Source organism: Micropterus salmoides, unplaced genomic scaffold (assembly GCF_014851395.1).
Source record: "Micropterus salmoides isolate LMB-PRFRI ecotype aquatic unplaced genomic scaffold, ASM1485139v1 Ms_hic_scaffold_13, whole genome shotgun sequence".
Classification (NCBI taxonomy): domain Eukaryota; kingdom Metazoa; phylum Chordata; class Actinopteri; order Centrarchiformes; family Centrarchidae; genus Micropterus; species Micropterus salmoides.
In genome coordinates this window covers 29146760-29166079 of record NW_024040374.1, presented here as the reverse complement: position 1 = coordinate 29166079, position 19320 = coordinate 29146760, and the positions used below count along the sequence as shown (strand labels likewise).

The 19320-nt window shown below is 39.5% G+C and overlaps 1 protein-coding gene across 3 annotated transcripts; it reads right to left on the bottom strand.

Moving 5' to 3' along the window:
* Window positions 1–1605: 1605 nt before the first annotated feature.
* On the bottom strand, window positions 1606–15365 carry podn (podocan). 3 transcript variants are annotated; one of them, XM_038716812.1, is made up of 12 exons: window positions 15238–15365; window positions 14341–14413; window positions 10526–10806; window positions 10304–10397; window positions 7902–7966; window positions 6511–6620; window positions 6263–6419; window positions 6033–6148; window positions 5595–5808; window positions 4949–5392; window positions 3645–3793; window positions 1608–2012 (listed from the first exon to the last, which is right to left on the bottom strand). In XM_038716812.1, the coding sequence occupies exons 3-12, from the start codon at window positions 10787–10789 to the stop codon at window positions 1856–1858; spliced, it is 1770 nt and encodes a 589-aa protein (XP_038572740.1). In that variant the 5' UTR covers window positions 10790–10806; window positions 14341–14413; window positions 15238–15365; the 3' UTR covers window positions 1608–1855. The 3 variants fall into 3 exon arrangements, with proteins under 3 accessions (XP_038572738.1, XP_038572740.1, XP_038572739.1); XM_038716811.1 differs by having other exon boundaries at window positions 15208–15352; XM_038716810.1 differs by lacking the exons at window positions 14341–14413; window positions 15238–15365 and adding an exon at window positions 11335–11479 and having other exon boundaries at window positions 1606–2012.
* Window positions 15366–19320: the final 3955 nt, after the last annotated feature.

Sequence of the window (19320 nt, the reverse complement as noted above, 5' to 3'; positions counted from 1 at the left end):
AATTTTGATCTAACATTGTTTGCGTGAATTTGACAGCTCGGTATTTGAGCAGCCTCTGATTATTCACCTCACAGGTACCAACTGTATAGTAAGATTTAGCCTGCTAGCAATATATTCACGGGCCCTGAGTAGGAAGGCATTGCTTTATGGCCAGTGTGATCAAGAGGCGTGTGAGTATTTTATTAAGATAGGCTTGTTAAAAACAGAACCTATCCCTGAAACCTGAATGTTCTCATGTGCAATTTCTTTATGGTACATTTCACATTTGTCACATAAAGGCTTCAATTTACTCTAATCCAATACTAGCCTACATATATTTTGTCATTTTGTCAACCAACATTTTTCTCATGATAACAGATTGTATTCAGAGATGTATTTTTTCTATATAACTGTATCTGGCTTATATATATTATATTATATATGTATAAGCAGTGACATGCCCTGTGTGGGAGAAGACATTCTGGTGAATTTTAGGAAACAAACAGTCTTTTCAGCCTTTTCAAATAATTTATTGCTGTGTTCAATGACATGTACATGTGACAATACTATACTGCTGTATGTGAAAGTGACACTGTATTCATAGCAATATAGTGAGTGTAATAGGATGAGTATTTTCAATGTCATATAAAAATATTTGCCATTTAAAAAAACAAAACAGGAATGGACTGAAGTAGCAGCAGCAGCATGGATTGAAGCTTCAGATATGTCGAAATTGCTTTTATGTTTTGGAATAGTTAATTCACAAGCACATGGCAAAAGAATAATATAAAAAAGATGATCAAGTCATCCACATTGTAGGTAGATTACTGCTTTCCAAGGGTGTTGATGTCATTGCAGTACCTCAGTGGGCACTGGCACTTTTCTGGAACATTCCCAACAAAATCGCGGGCAGTATCATCCAACACAAATACTTAACTCATGATCAAATTTTGTGTTCCGCAGTACAACAGAACAAGCAAACTGAAAAATAAATTGAGGCTTGTGATGAGTATTTGCAATTTTTTACATTTTGACAGTACAGAGATAAATCAATTACTTGGAAATATAAGAGAATCAACAATGAAATTATTGAGAGTACTTGTTGCAGTGTTTCCTTCAACAGCTTGAGATTTCTTAGGCTTTGTTGGTTCCAATGAGAACTTGGTGTTAAAAACACAAATTGTTTCACAGTATTTCTAGTATCACTTTTTCAAGCTGGGGACACAAGGCAGCCATTAACAAAATGACATAAAGCAGTGTGAACAACATCTGTCCTTTTTTTGTATTGATTCTGAAATATTTACATGGGGAAATTCACATTGACTTTTGTGAATACATTTTTTTTAGAAAAAAAGCACAAAATCACAATTAAATCTTGCATGTCAACAGTCAAAAACAAATATTAAAGCTCAGATATAAAGATATGCAATACTAACCAGCCCAAAAAATGGAAATTAAAGCAACTTCATCCGGTATCCTGCACCAGAAATATGTACAGTATCTCACAAAAGTGAGTACACCCCAAACATTTTTGTAAATATTTGATTATATCTTTTCATGTGAAAACACTGAAGAAATGACACTTTGCTACAATTTAAAGTAGTGAGTGTACAGCAGTAAATTTGCTGTCCCCACTAATGGCTGTGTGATGCGTTATTTTGAGGGGACAGCAAATTTACACTGAATACATGAAAAGATATAATCAAATAGTTACAAAAATGTGAGGGGTGTAGTCACTTTGTGAGAAACTGTCACTCTGTCATTCAGCACAATACATAATGGACCTGGGAAATGACATTCACAGGTTCATTTCCTTTTAAAAGCTTGTTCTGTCCTTGACACAATGCAGTCCAATGTCAGTTTTTTTGAACAGGTCTTATGTTTCCTGTTTCTCCTCCATCATCTTATCACCCTCCGTCTCCTCTCTTTTAAAGTGGGGGTCGGTGTTTCCTGTGCCGATGTCCAACACTTGCAAGTTGGACAGGTGTGCGAAAGAGCTCTCATCTACAGAGTTCACAGAGAGGCGGTTAAACCTTAAAAGGAAAAAACAGAGAGAGACAAGTTTGTGAAGTGTTTTCTTTCACATGACAGTTAGCCTTTTGATGACTGGGCTTTCAGAGGTCAAAAGCAAAATCCTCATGTGCCGAGGAGATGGTTAATAGACAGAAATTAAAATATCACATCTGTCTGGTGGATGAGGCATCTGACAGCTTCTGTCCACTCAGGGAGCAGTTTAGTGGGACCCATTTGTTGAGCACATGTCACACTGAACTTGTTTTGAGTTGATCAAACACAGTCACAGGTGTTTTACTCACTTTACATTAAAGCACTTCCGAAACATAAATCAACTGCATCTACTCAGGAAAGGCTTGCATATGTTGCAACACACATGGATCCTATTTCCACTTCCCCCAGTGATGCAGGCATTCCAGTGACTCTAAATATGCTCAGGTCAAAGGCTCCCATCTGTAGGGGGATTTTCGTAAAAAAAAAATACATAAAATGTGGCAGCAGCTGTTATGAACAACATGAAGGGCACAATAGCCTGGAAAGGGGTCAAGGCCTGTCAACACGAGCCATAAAGCAGCTAGGTTGAGGTCAGACTAAAAACCAAACAGAACAAAAGCCTTGAAAATGCTTGGCCAAAATCTCTTTACTCTGCTGTCTGACTGCTTTCAGCCGCAGTGCATGTGGATATAAGCCTGCCCTATGTGAAATAAACCAAAGTGGAAAATTTGCTGAATGCACACAAGTTAGAGGAGATGGAGAGATTAGATACCACACTGCAGTATTCTGCTAAATGAAGGCCAGTCCGACTGTCAAACAAACAGGCAGTGTTGATTAGTAACAGACCAGGACACAAGGGATATTTGTATAAAAGATCATCACAAGGTTTACATTTATGAGGTAAAATATCCTTCATCTAACACTAAATCTATCATTTGTAAGACTGAAAGTAAATTTTGACAGTTAAAAGTAAGGTTTAAAAGTTTAAAACTAACATTTCAACATCTGTAATATCAGGTTTGGGTTAGGGCAGTGTTACAAAACTGAATAATTAGTTTGACATTTTGTAAAAAACACTTTGAATTAGAAGACTGAAACCACTCTTGTGGGTGAGATAATTATGAAGCTACCACCAGCAGCAATTTGCGGAGTCCGACACTACTTTCATACATTCAGCACTCCTTTCAAAGATTGTGAGTTTTATGCACTGTGAATAAAAAGAATAGAAATCCAAACCTTTACATTGTCCCTACTCTCACTCAGAACTGACTGTAAAAAATATGGTTTTAAAAAGGGGAAGGAACACTGGTTTATGTCTACCCGATTGTAGCTGTCCCTTAGAGACTTGCAGAGGAGTATAAACAAAAGCAACAATTTCCCAACATCTATTCCTCTTTCGCACTTGCATAATCATTTCCTGAGTGGAGATCAATCCAAATGGAAAAGAAACATATGCAAGGAGCCACCCACCAGAGGTCCACAATCCCCTTCTGCATGTGTCCTGCAGCTTGTGAAAACAATCATGGAGGATGAATGGAGTGTTGACAAGGATCTAACACCCGTTGAGTTATTTGGGAAGAAAATCAAGGACTGACAATTACCACAAACATGAGCTACAATCTCCTGCTTGATAAGAAATGGGTTTTTGTGTCCCTTACCGGAGGAAGATGCCTTTGATATTTGGAGTGCCTTCAAATGCTGAAGCAGGAACACTGGAGATGCGGTTACTTTGCAGGTAGAGGTACTCCAGAGACTCAGGCAGGTCTGAGGGGATGTGTGACAGCTGGTTGCCAGACAGGTCTAGTGTCTAACATCACAAGAAGCATAATGTATAATGAACATAATGAAACATTTTCACTGATCTATGTGATGAATCATACAGAAATATGCTTTATTAGTGTATTAACTAACTAATATCCCCTTTCCAATGCAGAAACCTAACAAAACAAAATTTAAAATGCAGCCATCTACTGTTCTCCATCCGTTTTGGGTGTAGGTTCCTGGAACACAATTTTGACACTACTTAGGAAGTGAAACTTACCATACAGTGATCACAAGGGAAGCATTTAAACATCATTAAAGGTGATGAGATTGTTCAGCACTGCAAACCCATGTACTTGCCTCGACCTGAATTGACTGGGCTGCTTATGAATCTATCTCCCGTACATACATGCCGCTATCAACACCTCCTGTACATGCAGAACTGTTACCCATATTCCGAAGAACACAGAGGAAGGATAAGGAAGCATGAATTAATTTGCTTCCACTTAATACAGACTAATCCTCTTAATGTGCCCTGGACCCTTGTGGCCTCAAAGGTGCCAAATGCCTAATACTCTACCAACAACCCTGTTTCATGTATTTAGAGGCTCAACCCAGTAAATACAGAGACAACATACTCCCTGGCACCAAAATGCACATTCCAGGTTCCAGGTCAATTATGACTGGTCGAGCAGATGTGTCATCGCATCACAACAAGGACGATGTAAGCATGTGGCTGGCAGAAATGTGAAACGAAATTTAAAAAAACAGTGCAGGGAAAAAAGTGATAAATTACACAAGCTTACGGAAAAATAAAGGATTGCAATGCACGCAATGGAGCAAACCAAACCAACGCTTTTTTTGTGCCACTGACCGGCTTGTGCCAGCATCAGCAGTTCCCAGGATTCTCTGTTTGTGTTATATCTTCTGTATGTTCACAAACACTTTAACAAAATCAGCACCACTGGTTCCACTGTTCACTTCACTCACATGACAACGACAGCCTGATCCCTTTTTCCCTTTTAATGGTATACATGCGAATGGCCCAGTTTGTGAAACATGAGGAAGCACAAGGAAGAGCCTCATTTCAAAGCCTCACAAGAATCTTAAAAGCCTAGGTTACAGGTTGTTAAGTGCCTGTGGTGAACAAGGGCTTCAAAATATTTTTAACTATTATGTTTCTTCCCCTCCCCTCACTCACTGTGAGAGCACTAAGCTCCATCCAGGCTCCCTGGTAGACTGAATTCAGTTTCAGCATGTTGTTGCCCAGGATGAGCTTTTGTAGCTTCTCCATGCCCGTCAGTGCGCCGTCTGGTATGGAGTTCAGCTGGTTGTTCTTGATTTTGAGCACCTGCAGGCTGCGAGGAAGACCCAGGGGCATCGAGTGAAGGCTGTTCCCTGACAGATCCAGGGTTTCCAATAAACGCATCTTCCTGAAGGCCTCGCGGTGCAGCTTGGCGCTGGTCAACTTGTTGTAGCTGAGGTTGAGCTCGGTCAGGGTGTACAGCAGGACCATGTCGTTGCGGCCAATTTCGGAAATGGAGTTGTGGAGTAACATTAGGGTCTTGGCCCGCCGAGGCAAGCCCCTGGGAACCCGCTCCAGCAAGTTATTGTACATGTGGAGAGTGTGCAGCTTCTTCAAGCCCTTGTGAAAATGTAAATGTAAGATTCAAAAGGTGATGCATTGTTCTGCAATAGGTCAAAATGTCTTTGTCAAAGCGGTTGAGCATATCATCTCTTCCAGTATCTACTTCCAATAAAAAATACAAAATGAAATGTCCGTGTTTTTACACAGTTGAGTTATTCTGTAAAAGACCAAAAGAATATAAAATGAAAAAAGAATGTACCTGGAAGGCAGTTGGGTGGATGGACCGTGAGCGGAGCTTGTTATTGTGGAGGAGCAAGTACTCGAGGTTTCGGACAGAAGTCAGAGCATCTCCAGGGATACTGCGGATGGAGTTCTTCTCCAGGTGTAGCAGCACTAGATTGCGAGGGAGACCCGTGGGGACGACGCTCAGGTTGTTATTTGACAAGTCCAGACACTCCAGGCTGCTCAGTTGGCTGCCAGGAGAGAGGGAGAGGAAGTCATTAAATCAGTTCTCTGGTATTGGACAGTGTGTTTGCGCACTAATTGTGCAACAAGAGAATTCACATAGTCTTTGTGAAGTGGATGCTCTTGTCACATACTTGAAAACACATAAATGCAATTATAATCAAGACTCTTTTACACTTGGCAATGGCAAGAACATGTTAGAATATGTTAACCGCTGAGGATTTTTGTCCACCTGAAAGTCTCGTTGTCCATGCCCTCATTGCTGAGGAGGTTGTTCTGAAGATACAGCTCTCTGAGGTTTTGCAAGTTGTCAAAGGCTCCCGCTGGGATTTTCTCCAGCTTGTTACTCTGTAACAATAGTAGCAATCCTTATGTTATAATCTTAACCTTTTTAATGAATTGAAAAAACAAGATGTATGTCATTCACCTAACATCTAAATGCAAACATAACAGGTGCTGGACCTTCAGATGAAGACGGTAAAGGGAGGAGGGTAGGTTCCTCGGGACAACGCGAAGGAAGTTGCTCGACATAGTGATGATCTCCAGGTTGTCAGAACCATTGAACATATGATCAGGAAGTCCTGCATCAGTCAGCTTGTTGTTATGGAGATACACAGACCTGGGAGTCATGGTCAAGGGACATTGCTAGTTACAAATGGACATTATTCCAGGAACAGGGAGTAAATTTACACAAACACACACATTCATACCTCAGTTTTGGTTTATGGCCAAATGTATACGGGTAGATCCTTGTAAGCTGATTAGCAGCAAAGTCAGCGCTGACCAAAGAAGGTGGTAAGACTTTTGGTGCTCCAGTGAGCTGCAAGCACAAGACATTACGAACATTTGATTCCATTGATGCAGGGAGGATGTGGTTGGTCACCAGAAAAATAGCATTAAAATAAGCTGTGTTTATTTTCCTGACAAGTGACCTCTAGTGGATGTGAGAATGATGAATGTTCTCTCTCAGAGGCAAAGATGGAAGTAGAGTGATGCTGTTATTGATCTTTTCACCTAGTGCCACCAGCAGGTTGACATTAATGGTTCATTGTGAAATGTCTCAGCAACTACTGGATAAATTCCCAGAAATCTGGCTAACTTTGGTGATGCCATGACCTCTCAGCTTGTGACATCATCAGATAAAAATTTTCCATTTCAAAATTCCTACAAAACTAATGACATTCCATCCTCAGCTGACTTTGTGTTAGATAGTTAGTAGCGCTAATTAGCAAATGTTAGCATGCTTACACAGGAAACTAAAATGGTGACCATGGTAAACCTTTTATCATGTGAGTATATCAGTATGCTAATGTCTGAAGTTTAGCATTTAGAGCAAAGCACTGCCGCATAGGTATACCCTCATAGAGCTATAGGGTGGCTGTAGACTCTTAATCTTGTTTTTAACCATGCATGATCACAAACTTCCCATTACCTTAACCAACTAGTTTTAGTTTCCACAGAGGCGGCAGACAAAACGCTCAGTTCAGTTTTTGTGATGACAAAGAACCAATTTTGTGGTTTAGGTATCAAAACTCGTTGGATTTGTCTTACGTTCTGAATATTTGTTTTGACAACACCAGTCTGTCTTTTCATACCAGAATGAGCACTACATTGTGCAGAATAGCAGAGAATATAGAAATCCGGGAAGCACTGGTGAGATTAGATGTTCATTTAGAGCTCTCTCCTTTATAACATGGTTCATGGATTAAAGCAGCATGGGTGTCTTTGAGGCTTAGTGAGCACTTAAAAATCCCCTATTCTTCCTGTATCCTGTTTGCCTATTCATCCCTGTGAGGCCACAAACAAATCTGTCCATCCTTTCTCTCTCACTCTCGTGTCCAAAAGGGTCAGTAACATTTTAGCTCTGACCAGCTGGCACAGCCATACTGGAAGTGATTACAAGCATAAGCTCGCACAGAGTGTATTAGAGGAGACCGCCACCCCTCTCTGCCAGCTGGCACTGTGTCAGTGTAGCAGAATAGAATAAAATAGAATAGACTAACATGATTGTGAAATGGACGCAAAACAAAGATCAACTTGTCATTGCAGATTTGAGGTCAGTGTTGAGAACAAACATTTCAAAGCCTGGTGTATGACTCACCTTGTTATTTGCCAAATATAAATAAGCCAGCTGTTCAAGCATCTCAAAACCTTCATCTTCAAGGCCTGTAAAGAGAAAAACATACTGAATTGCAATTCAATGTATCTAGGAAATTACATATCATCCATCCATCCATCCATCGTCAACCGCATTATCCCTTGTACAGGGTCGCGGGGGGCTGGAGCCAATCCCAGCTGACATCGGGCAAAAGGCGGGGTACACCCTGGACAGGTCGCCAGTCCATCGCAGGGAAATGACATATCACTTGGCTAATTTAATTGAAATGTTTCATTTAGTTTAGCTCAGGGATTTGTTGTCAGTGACTGGAGTTCATTCTTTTTATTCAAAGCTGAGCAGTGGTTTCACTGTCCAAACACACATCAGTGAGCGATCACATCACTGCTGATAACACAGTGATGTTAACATACTGCTTCAAAACCAGGTCTCTATAAGCACTGTTTATAAGGCTAATAGCTCAGCAACCACATATTTGCAAAAGAAGTATGGCATCATTATTGATTCTGTGGCTTTCAAAACTATAACATACTGTGCAGTACATCACTGCTGATTCATGTCTACCCCCTGTTCATTGTTAAAAGATTAATTCGTACATATAGTGAAAATCTAATCTTCTGGGGGTGGATAAAAGATGTGGACCAGCCACCTGCTCTGGTCTAATACTTTAGTTAATGAACACTAAACCCTAGTCAGCCCTGGTTCGAATCCTGAGACTTGTCGTATCTGAGAATGACAGAAAGCATATTTCAAAAACACTGGCTTTTTTGAGCCAGATGGGAAGAAGATGCTGAAGAAGAGGTTATCAATAGTCGGCTGGACTACAGCAGGTATGGCTGGGCAATAAAACAATAATGATAATTATTGTGAAATAATTTTCCTCAATAACAATATAACAAATGTGCAATAAATGTTCGATAAATGTTTTATTGAATTAATTTGAACCACAAACAAATGAGCCCTTATTTGCTCTATTGTGATATTTATTTTGTTGAGGAAAAGGGACTGAAAAAAGATTTGACTTAATTTTACTCATACATATTTGTTTAAAAAAAAGATTTTATCATTATAATTGTTTTGAAGGTTCAACCTGAGATTTGTTAAGTGATCAGTTGTTTGGCATCAAGTGTTTGTTCTGACCATAACAAATAGTTTAAAACCACAACTAACCATCTGGTTTCTTCAACTTTCACTCAGGAGCAAAAATCAGCCTTTAAACTTGAAAGAAATAATTATTTGACATTTATCGTGATTTATCGTGACATTTTTTGTCGCAGTTACATTTTTGGCCATATCACACAGTCCAGGCAATCCTCCAGGAACCCTCAAGTGGATTTTAGGAGAAATGATCCCTGTTTAAAGATGTATTAAAGTGATTGTTGTAAAACATCTAATCATTGCTTTTTTATACATACACTATGTCACCATTTGGTCTTAACTAAAATAAAATATTTTCCAATGTGGCACTGTGGCCTTTTGCATGTAATGTACCAATTGGGGATACGTATATATATATATATATATTACAATAAAATGTTCAGTTGACAATGATTTGGGAAGCTGCAGTTAGAGCTTAGATAGAACTTTAGCAAATGAAACAGAAGCCAGCAGTTGCCACAAAAGTTCCACCAATCTGTTCATCTTTGCAGCAATGTTAGCTAACTGGCACTCAGCCACACCTTTTAGCAGAAACAAACAAACAAACGCTTAGCTAGAAGGAGCAAAGAGTTCTTAGCAAAAGGTTTGATGTCTGTTTTTCAATTTAATGTTAATTTTGGATGCTATTGTGCATGGCAGACCCAGAACTTTAAACTGCCTTTTGTTTAAAGGCAAACAAAGAATTTACCAATGCTAACAAGAACCAGAGAGCGTATCACTTTGCAGAACTTGATCTAGAGCAACATCACACCTTTGCATCCTATGAAAATGATTCTGATGTACCCATCAATTGCCCTCCACTTCCTGGAAGTGACTATTGGCTAAGAGCAAAGCCTGGTGTTTTACCGTAGGAACAGCTGAATTGAGTAACGCTTGACAGAACAAACTGTATTTCCTTTACAACTGTTGGGTATATTTAGAAAAGATTTTGCTACAGTAAGAATAAGTAAAACTCAGTAGTGACACACAACAAACAACGACTCTCCTTTCAAAAACATCCCAGGCAGAATAACTACATATCAAACTAAAATTGCTCTCAATTGACCAGACAATTAAGGGCTATAACTTGGCACAGAGCAAAGCAACACAGACCCACAGCTGCACAGGACAAGAAGGAATTCAACAGCCCAGTTTGTCCCATAAAACAACCTTGCAAACATGTTGGTAATCTACTCCCCCACCGTACACCAGGTTTCTGCTAGATGTTTAGATTGTTTTTCAGTGTTTACCATCTGTAGTAAGCCAGTTGTTCTGAAGGTTGAGAGTCTCAAGCTGATGCAGATGGGAAATGTGCTCCACTGTTATCTCCTCAATTTTATTGTTCTGGCATCAGGGGACAACACAGTAAACAACAGACGGTAAATACAAAGGCTCATTAGAGTGTTACACTGGTAAAATGTGGATGTGTATTGCTGTAAACATCTATGTGTGTGTGCAGTTGTGTGAAAGACCTGTAAAGATAGCTGGCGGGTATTGCCAGAAAGCTCGGAGGGGAACTCCTTGAGGTCGACTCCAGCGCAGTCTACTGCCCCGTCTGACGTACAGCTGCACTCTGGCGGACATTCGATCGACTCAGGTTTTTTCACCACTGTTGAGACTTCGATCTCTTCCTCCTCCTCTTTCTCCGGTTCGAGAGGGGCCTGGCAACGCACCAACACCCAGGCCAAGAGCAGAACACTCAGGGCCTGCAGGATGGAATGCTTTGGAAAGGCCATATCCACTGCTGACTCACCTGTTGCACAAGCACATGGACAGTAAAGTTAAAAACATCAGGTCACAGAGTGTGTTATTCCTGGAAATGAGGATTGCTCTCCACCAGAGAGAAAATTATCTGGCTCATTAACTGCTAAATGTTCCTCTCTGTTTTCCAGCTAGCTGCTATCTTTGTCTGTCTGCTGTTTGGTGCTGAGCAGGTAGTGTACAGCGGGATTTGAGCTTATTTAATGAAAACAGCTGCCTGTTGCAGCTGAAAATGACACTGATGAGAGCGCTGAGACTGCTGGGAGTGACCCAACCACAGCAAAGTTGTGGGCTGCATACACTTCATAGTGAGGCCAACTGCAGAACCAGATAATAAAAATGATCGGCAGTTTTCTACAGATCAGATCATTTTGTTTAATTTCTTCTTCTTTAAGTTCAAATCTTTTACCATGTATGATCTTAGGAAGGCAACACTATCTTAAATGTCAAATTCATATAATTGTGTTACATGTCACACCTCCCTCAATTCATTTTTAATGACTGAAAGAAGATTACTCACAAACTGTGTCAAAGGTTATTCCACGAAAAAGACCTGCACATGCAAGGAGGTCACATGGTAAGTCTGTCACTAATTTATTCAGGTTGTCCACTTGTTCAGTCACCTGAGGCCTAAAATCACAGAAGCACATATGCTTACATTTGCTTTTTAACACAAAGTTTGAGGCTGATACAAATGTCTTTTCATCAGTTTTGCGGGTATTTAGTCATAAAACCAAAGTGTTGGTCAAAATAAAATTTTTACCTGATAATGGCGCTAGATGAAGTGATCAAAAAGTTTCATCATTTGTGGAACATAAAGGATTTTATTGCAATTCATCAAATAGTTTCACTATTTTAATATTTCACTCAAATCCAAAATCAATCATTCGGAGGATCGTCAAAGTCATTGGGACTCATCCTCTAGGAACCATGAATGTGTGTACCAAACTACATGGCAATCCATCCCATAGAGATATGGGATATTCAGTCTGGACCAAAGTGTTGGACCGACTGACAGTCCCATTTACAGCATCGTTCCACATGATCTTAATGTAAGCTGATATATTTGACAGATTTTTGATCTTGCAGTGGTAAAGTGTCTTGTGGGGGCAAAAAGATGTCCGTGTACCTTATTGAGGTAACATTATCACACATCTGGTTTCACAGCAGTCGTTTTGATGCAGCAATCAGGATCGAGGTATGACACATCCGCATTTTAATCCTCAGCAAGCTCGGTTAAGTTAAGTTACCATTAAGTTAGTCCGATGGTAAGTGAAACAAGCAGCTCCAATATGTCTGGAGAAAAGGTAACATGCAATACGATGAATACCAAGACTGATATGAACTTCTGTCGAGGCCCAAGAGATTCAGAGATTCATCAAGAGTGAAAACTAAGTCAGCAAGTCAACTGTAGCAGCTAAACTCTGTAACAGACATAGTTGAAAACACACTCCCTGGTTTTGTTATAGTATCCCAAAATGTTGATCTTTCCTCCCAGCTCACTGTTGACATTTTAAAAACTCAATTTGAGACAGCTGAGGTTCTTAACAGCAGCAGCAAGCTAGAGAAACATCACATTTAGTGAGCAGCAGGAAGGCATTTTCTAAAACAGGGCTAAACATACTGTTTTTTTATTGTAAATTCCCTGTGTTCACTACCTATTGGCTTTAAGGCCAAAAGCTGTATATAGTTACTTTATAGGGACTCCACACATACTGTAAAACTTATTAAAATCAGAGTCCCAATTAGACGCCTGTCACTTCTACCAGCCTGGTATGGCTCCACGTTCTGATAAATAAATACAGGTTTCAATTAGAAGCCTGGTATTTTTTGATAGAAGTTCTCTGGATGTATAAAACCCCTTAAAGGCCACTGGGTCACTGCTTGAGCTGGTTTTAAGCTGCTTAGATTATGCATACAAAAAATATGTTCTTTTGTCAATACAGACAGGCTACACATCGAACATCGGTTAGATTCATCACAAGTAAATCGTTTAGTTCATTTTATTGAAACAATTAGCACCAAAGTACAATTCAATCAGATTAACTGACATGATAATAAGAGAGACGGGAAAAAAGTGGTGACTCACTACCTTTGTATTAAAGTCAGAAAATGTGTCCAGCCCTCGATTATTTATATTCCTTTAGTCCGTAAGGGTCCACCACTCAAATTAATCTAAACGGGTTATTCATAAAAATTAATCCACTTATTTTAGCAAATAAAAGCCTGGGCTATTACTTTAAGTTTTACAGTATTTTATACATCAAAATCATGTATGAGTCACAGGGAGCACTACTCAGTCTGTGAAAACATAATGTCCTCTGTGGCTCTGGTGGATACAGAGCCCAACAGGGGTGAAATCATAAAAAGAAATATTGGCATGGAAATCTGTGTGCGTAGATTGAAATTTAGGGGACATTTTGTAGGGAGGTTTCTGAAGTATGTATCTGGCATGTGTCTTTACTATTCCCAACGCACCTCTGCCACAGCATAGCCATGCCCCAAGGCTCTGAGGCTTCAGGTCAATTCAATTTTATTTATATTGCGCCAAATCATAACAGAAGTTATCTCAGGGCACTTTTCATTTGGAGCAGATCTAGACCATCCTCTTTGTAAAATGATTTACAGAGACGCAACAATTCCCACTGTGGGCAAGCACAGTGGCAAAACAAGACTGTTTAACTGTCAGAAAGGTTGGTGTGGAATCCATTGGCCATCTGGAAGGTGTGCTTATGGCAAAGGTACGTTGAGAAAAGGAAAGACACACCTGGGGCATGTTCAATCTGAAAATGTTAAACATTACACCTGCTTAACATCAACATGTTAGCATGCTCCAATTAGCATTTGGCAAAAATGTTATTCTGAAGTTCAGAGATCCGTGTCACAATTCTTCCCATGAATACAACTTAAATAAATGCTCCTCCAAAAGTGCTTTTTAGGTACAGTTTATCAATCTGGCTCTCGATTTATGTATCTGTATTCTATTGGTTTATCCCTTTGCTTGCACACTTTTCCACATCGGTATTTCTTGTATAATATGACCCACCTGGGGCTCTGTAGGAAAAGCTGAGTAACATTTCTTAGATGGCTGAGTAGTCTCAGGTTTGGCTTGAAGACAAATGTTTGCAAATTACAAATAAGAGAAAGTCTGTGCTACAATTGGGGGCGTGGAGTTTGAAAGATGTTGGCATTAACCAGGCAGGAAGGATGTAATGACACTTTTGAGTGGCATTATGGGAAGCGTAGGATCACGGGTTTTTGAACTATAAAAGAGACTCAAATTCAGGATATTTTGTATCTGTTGACTCTGGCCTATTAAAAAAAACAACGTGCCCCCACCTTATGGAAGAGTAATAAGAAAAAGTAGCAAAACACACACGTATGTATCATTTAAATTCAAATCTTTTCAGTCCACCAACTATGGTCCATCTCCATAGGGCCATTTCTAACCAGTGAATAGGAAAAAAATCAGTTTTATTCCATTAAAAAATATTGTACTGCTAGAGGGTTTGCATTGTTTACGCACCAGCCCAATAACAAAAGACAGCCGGCTCTATGTCCCCTCTCTCTGCTGTGCCTGAAGCTTCAGTCTTCACCAACTGCAAATAAAAAAAAAAAAACATAGACAAATCAACCATTTTTAGAAAGTCAAATCTGTAAATTAAATCAAACACTATGAATCTAACCTTTGAAAATTATTTGACAAGCACAAGGACAGCAGTGTTTGTGTGAGGCTAGTATTTTGGTAAAGGCTGGAAAAAGCCCTCCAATCTTCACCAGTACTGATAGAAATATTCCAAATGGGCACTCAAGGCAGCTCTCAGGGTGAACTTCTGAAAGCCATCCATCAGAAGAGCCTTTTCTGCTTGTCGCACAGTAATAACTAGCAGAGGGACTATGGCAAAGACACACATCGGTGCACTCGCACACAGAAAATGCTCACAGCAGCATGCATACACCCACAGCAAATGAAAAATAAAAGCCTGAGCCTTTTCCAACACTAGCACTTATTGTACACTGTTGAACATAGCTAGAATAAAAACATCATACCATCCAGGGGTCAGAGAGGAGTTTAAACCCTTCAAGTCTACAGTACTCTCATGTTACCCTATAATTTAAAAGCTTGAAGCAAGAACAGTCTTTATTTGATGCTGAGCATAAAAGTCATCATCTTGTTTTCATGCTCTTCTGCTCTTTCTCAACTGAGCAAAGGTTGTGAAGAGGCTGAGCTGTTAAGTAATCTGAATCGAATCAAATACACATGCCAAAATTGTCATGCGAGGATGAATGAGGCTGACACAGCTCAGACTAAGCTCCATATAACATAACAGCCATCAATAAAACATGCAGCAGTAAAGTCTGCAAAGGAAACATTCTGGTTCTACTACTTTACCCCTTCCGACCAACGTTTGCTGAAACGCACTGAAGTCTGACGTCCAGTCCAAACACAGGCTGTCCCATAGCAGGCGAGGAGTCACACAGCCACACCAGATAACCTCCAGATGTGAGTGGGAGAGGGGAAGTTAAGAGGAAGAAAGGAAGGGGAACAGGCGAGAGTGAAAAGGAAGGGAGTGAGTAAGAGAGACAGCTCTGACCTGAATGGGAGCCAAACACACAAATTCTTTCCTTTTTTCTCCTATTTTTTCCCCTCATTGTGGCAGGTCTGTCCAGTCTTAATGTTACAAGTGTTGGTTGATAGTTTGGTCTGTTTTTTCTTTTTTGTTTCTTCAAACTTACCAATCCCATGTGTAAAACTATGATCATAGACTTGGATTAAGAGGCCTGATTACTTCACATAGATACGGTGGGTATATTTTGGATAAAACGACTAAAAGCACAATCTTGTTCTCCACTGTACACTGAATCTTAAATCACTGAAGTGCAAGCGATTATTGATAAAAACATTATCTAGCTCAAAAAAACAAATCTGTGGCTCTATTTGTTAACAGAAACTTGTTCCGAGATATGTTTAATTTGGGAAGAGGCCGATGAGATGTCCTAAATATCCCTGTGATAAATTAAAAAGTGGAAGAATAGCTTGCCAAAAAGGGCCGACGGGATATGATCTAATGTCCCACGTGTTCCTGGATTAGGCCTATTTTTCAACAAGCCCACCTCCCATTAGACAGTGTGTGAACATCTGCTACCATTATGATACATGCACAGTTCGCTGAACTTCAGATTTACATACATAAGAGTTTTGGGATGAATCATCACCTGTTTTATTTTTCCTCTTTTTGCACCTCATTTCTAGCTATTTCAGCAATCTATGTATGAGCAACCATTAAAGCTTTATTTCTCACCTCCAGTGCCACAGTTGATTTTGTTTTTTGTATTGAAGGCATTTGAATAAAATGTCTTTTATATTCACAGGACACCCACACTGCCCTACAAAGCCAAAAGGTCGAAATTGATTTTCAGCAGGTGTTATAAGAGTCTGGATCTCTGGCTGTGGACCACCTGCTGCCCCAATGTTCTTGCTGGACACCCGCTGCGGCAATTATTATTATAGCCCTATTATTATTAGCATTGTTTTTAGCAGTTATTAGCAGTCTTAGAACTATTATTTATTTTATTTTTTTCATATTTATACTATAGGGAATTGTTGGGTCTCTGTAAATAATATTTCAAAGAGACCAGTCTAGACCTGTTATATAAGAAAATGAGAAAACTTCTGTTAATGAATCGGTGCTATATAAATAAAAATGAATTGAGTTCATTTTGACTTTTGATGTTACCATATCATTTTTTATTATGCAATGTAAATGCTAAAAAAGTTTGATATTATACTGTAGTTCGACATTTTGAGAAATACGCTGAACTGCATTAATACCACTTTTATTTCAGTGAATGTGAACAGTCAGGCGACAGTTAGCTTAGCTTAGCTTCAACTGTGCAGAGATGAGAGTGGTATTAATCCGCTCAGGTCAGCCTCTGCAAGAACGCGGATAAACATATTTTCAAAAATATTTCTAAATGCACTTACTGCACTCTGCCACATTCAACTCTACCGCAAACGTTAAAGCAAGAGCAAGTGCTCAAGTGAGCAAGCATCAGGTGAGCTAATCATGGCTAGCCTTAGCTAAAGTGACAACTACTGATTCCCTAGTTAATTGTAAATGAAAAATATCCATTTTTATTGAACTGCCATCTTGGTAATTCAGTGTATTATTAAACAACATTATTAATTATAGGCTACATGACGCAGTAACTAAATCCAATAAAGAAAGAGACACACACAAACACACCAGTTCAAGGCAAAGAGCAGTATCTGCATTGTTTAAGTATTTTGTGGGAAATATAAAATAATACCTTAAAAGGCTTAAAATTAAGCCATTATAAGCTTTGCATCCACAGTTTACACAGACAATTTAGCTTCTTCTTCTTCTTAGATATCAAAACAGCCCTGTTTTCTGAAATTTTAAAATTATTTTAACTGATAATTCTTAAGATGTTTTCATCAAAAGGCTACGGAATATATTATTAAATAAATGCTGTGAGTGTGCATTTGCTACAGTTGAAAACAATAACAAAGAGAACCTGTTATGATACAACAGAAACCTCAGTATGTTCTGTCCATTAGAGACAGACGTGTGGAAGTTGCCTTTAATCTCACAAAGAGTACAAATACAAAGTGAGTGATTCACCAAGATCACTAAAGGGTTATCTAAAACAACCTGCTCCTTCAGTGATTCCTACAGTTATCTAAGTAGTATGACATTGGAACCTGAATAAACGTTTTCAAGTGCATCTGGACTTACTCGTTACTGAGCATTCGCAATAAATCTTATGGAAGTGGCATTCAGCATTTTTTTCTAGAATATAAATCTCTATCTTAAAGCTATTTGTGCTGAACTGCAGCCACCGAGTGCAGACAAGAAGGAAGACAGTGATGAATGCTTGGACTTGGGTGGAAGATACCGGGTGCAGTTAGTGAGTCTCACTCACTGATCATAGGCCTGCTGACCTGTTTTCAGAGAGGGCCAGACCTCAGTTTGTAGCCTTGAATCCCATCCTGAAATGGCAGAAAACACACTCTGATCCATGCCCTTGATATTACTCATCATAATTTTTGGCAGGCGATTTTCCCCTCTGAGGGGCTCTGCTCACTGCTACATGTTTTTAATAAGTTTCCACTGTTTCAGTGGAACATGTTCAGACAACTGTATGAAAACAACGGCCCGTCCAACAGATTAATGTACTACAGTTTTGAAGAGGTTGCAGATTCTTATGTTTCATGTCACCTTCCAGCACACTGCACAGGGATCATGTCAGCTATTATAAAGATCAGTAGGGAATAGCGTGACCACCCCCACCACACACCCCGCCTCCCCCGCTGTGACACAGTCTTAACCGCTCCAGCATTAAAATGTTTTGTTTATAGTTTATAGTTTATTTTACAGCAAGGATATTACCTGCCCTCTTTGCACACAGCTGCCTGCGTTTTTATAAACTAATACTTTTAATTTTCGACTTGAACAAACTATTTCTCACTGAACACCGCTCCTTCTCCTTCAGCTGCTGCTCTCTTGGACATCACTGTTAAACCAACCCTGCTAGTCCCACAAGTGTCTTACAATTTATTTAATTTAATGTATGTCTTATTTTTGTTTTCATACAGATTTTTAATACCATGGTCAACCAGCCTTGTTTGTAAAAGTATTGTTCAATAAAAATATAATAAATATAGCTGCAAAGATGTAGTGTCTAAGCGGACTACGAAAAATGCAAATGTTGACATTTTCAGGGTGTAAGACCAGAAGCAGATGACTTTAGAGATTAAAGTGAAAGAGTTTTAACTCTAAGTGGTTTGAGATAATTGCAAAAACACAAACCTGATTATTACAGCATTTTCTTGAGGTCAGTGAATGTCATTACATATCCCTGAGAACTGGGTGGACCTGCCAATTTTTGTGTTTAAGGGTAAGTTTTTGCTGCACAAACACTGTTTAGACACAATGTTTTTTTGCTTACTCTTGTTGGTTTTCTTCCTGGATCTTGTGGCTGTCTAGTTTGGCTATCCATAGGCTGTAAGTGCCTCCTTCAGTTGCTCTTTCTCTTGGGCTTGGGCACTTGTTAGTATGTTATCAGCTCACTGGTGCAGGATTGTGATTATTCCTAGATTATGCTCCAGCCTCTTTAATTAAATAAATGTGTATAGCACAGTCCAAGAAGGCCAAACTGTTGTTGATGACCTCCTCAACAGTGCCAAGCCACTGATACAGATATGTGGTAGTTAACATGTTACTGCCCATCACTGCACATCAGTGGATAAGCTGAGAACCTTTCAGCTCTCTAGGCCATAGAGGATTTTTTTGGAATGTTTGGAATGAGAAATGTCTAAAAATATACATTTGTTGGTAATAAGCCACGCCCACTTTAATCACTCATTACCAAATTTTATGCACCAACTGAGTAGTAACCCTGACTTTTTGCATTTCATGGCACCCCCTAGTGGCACAGTATCACAGCGAAGCTCAGACCTAGCATCCAAACACATGCTCCA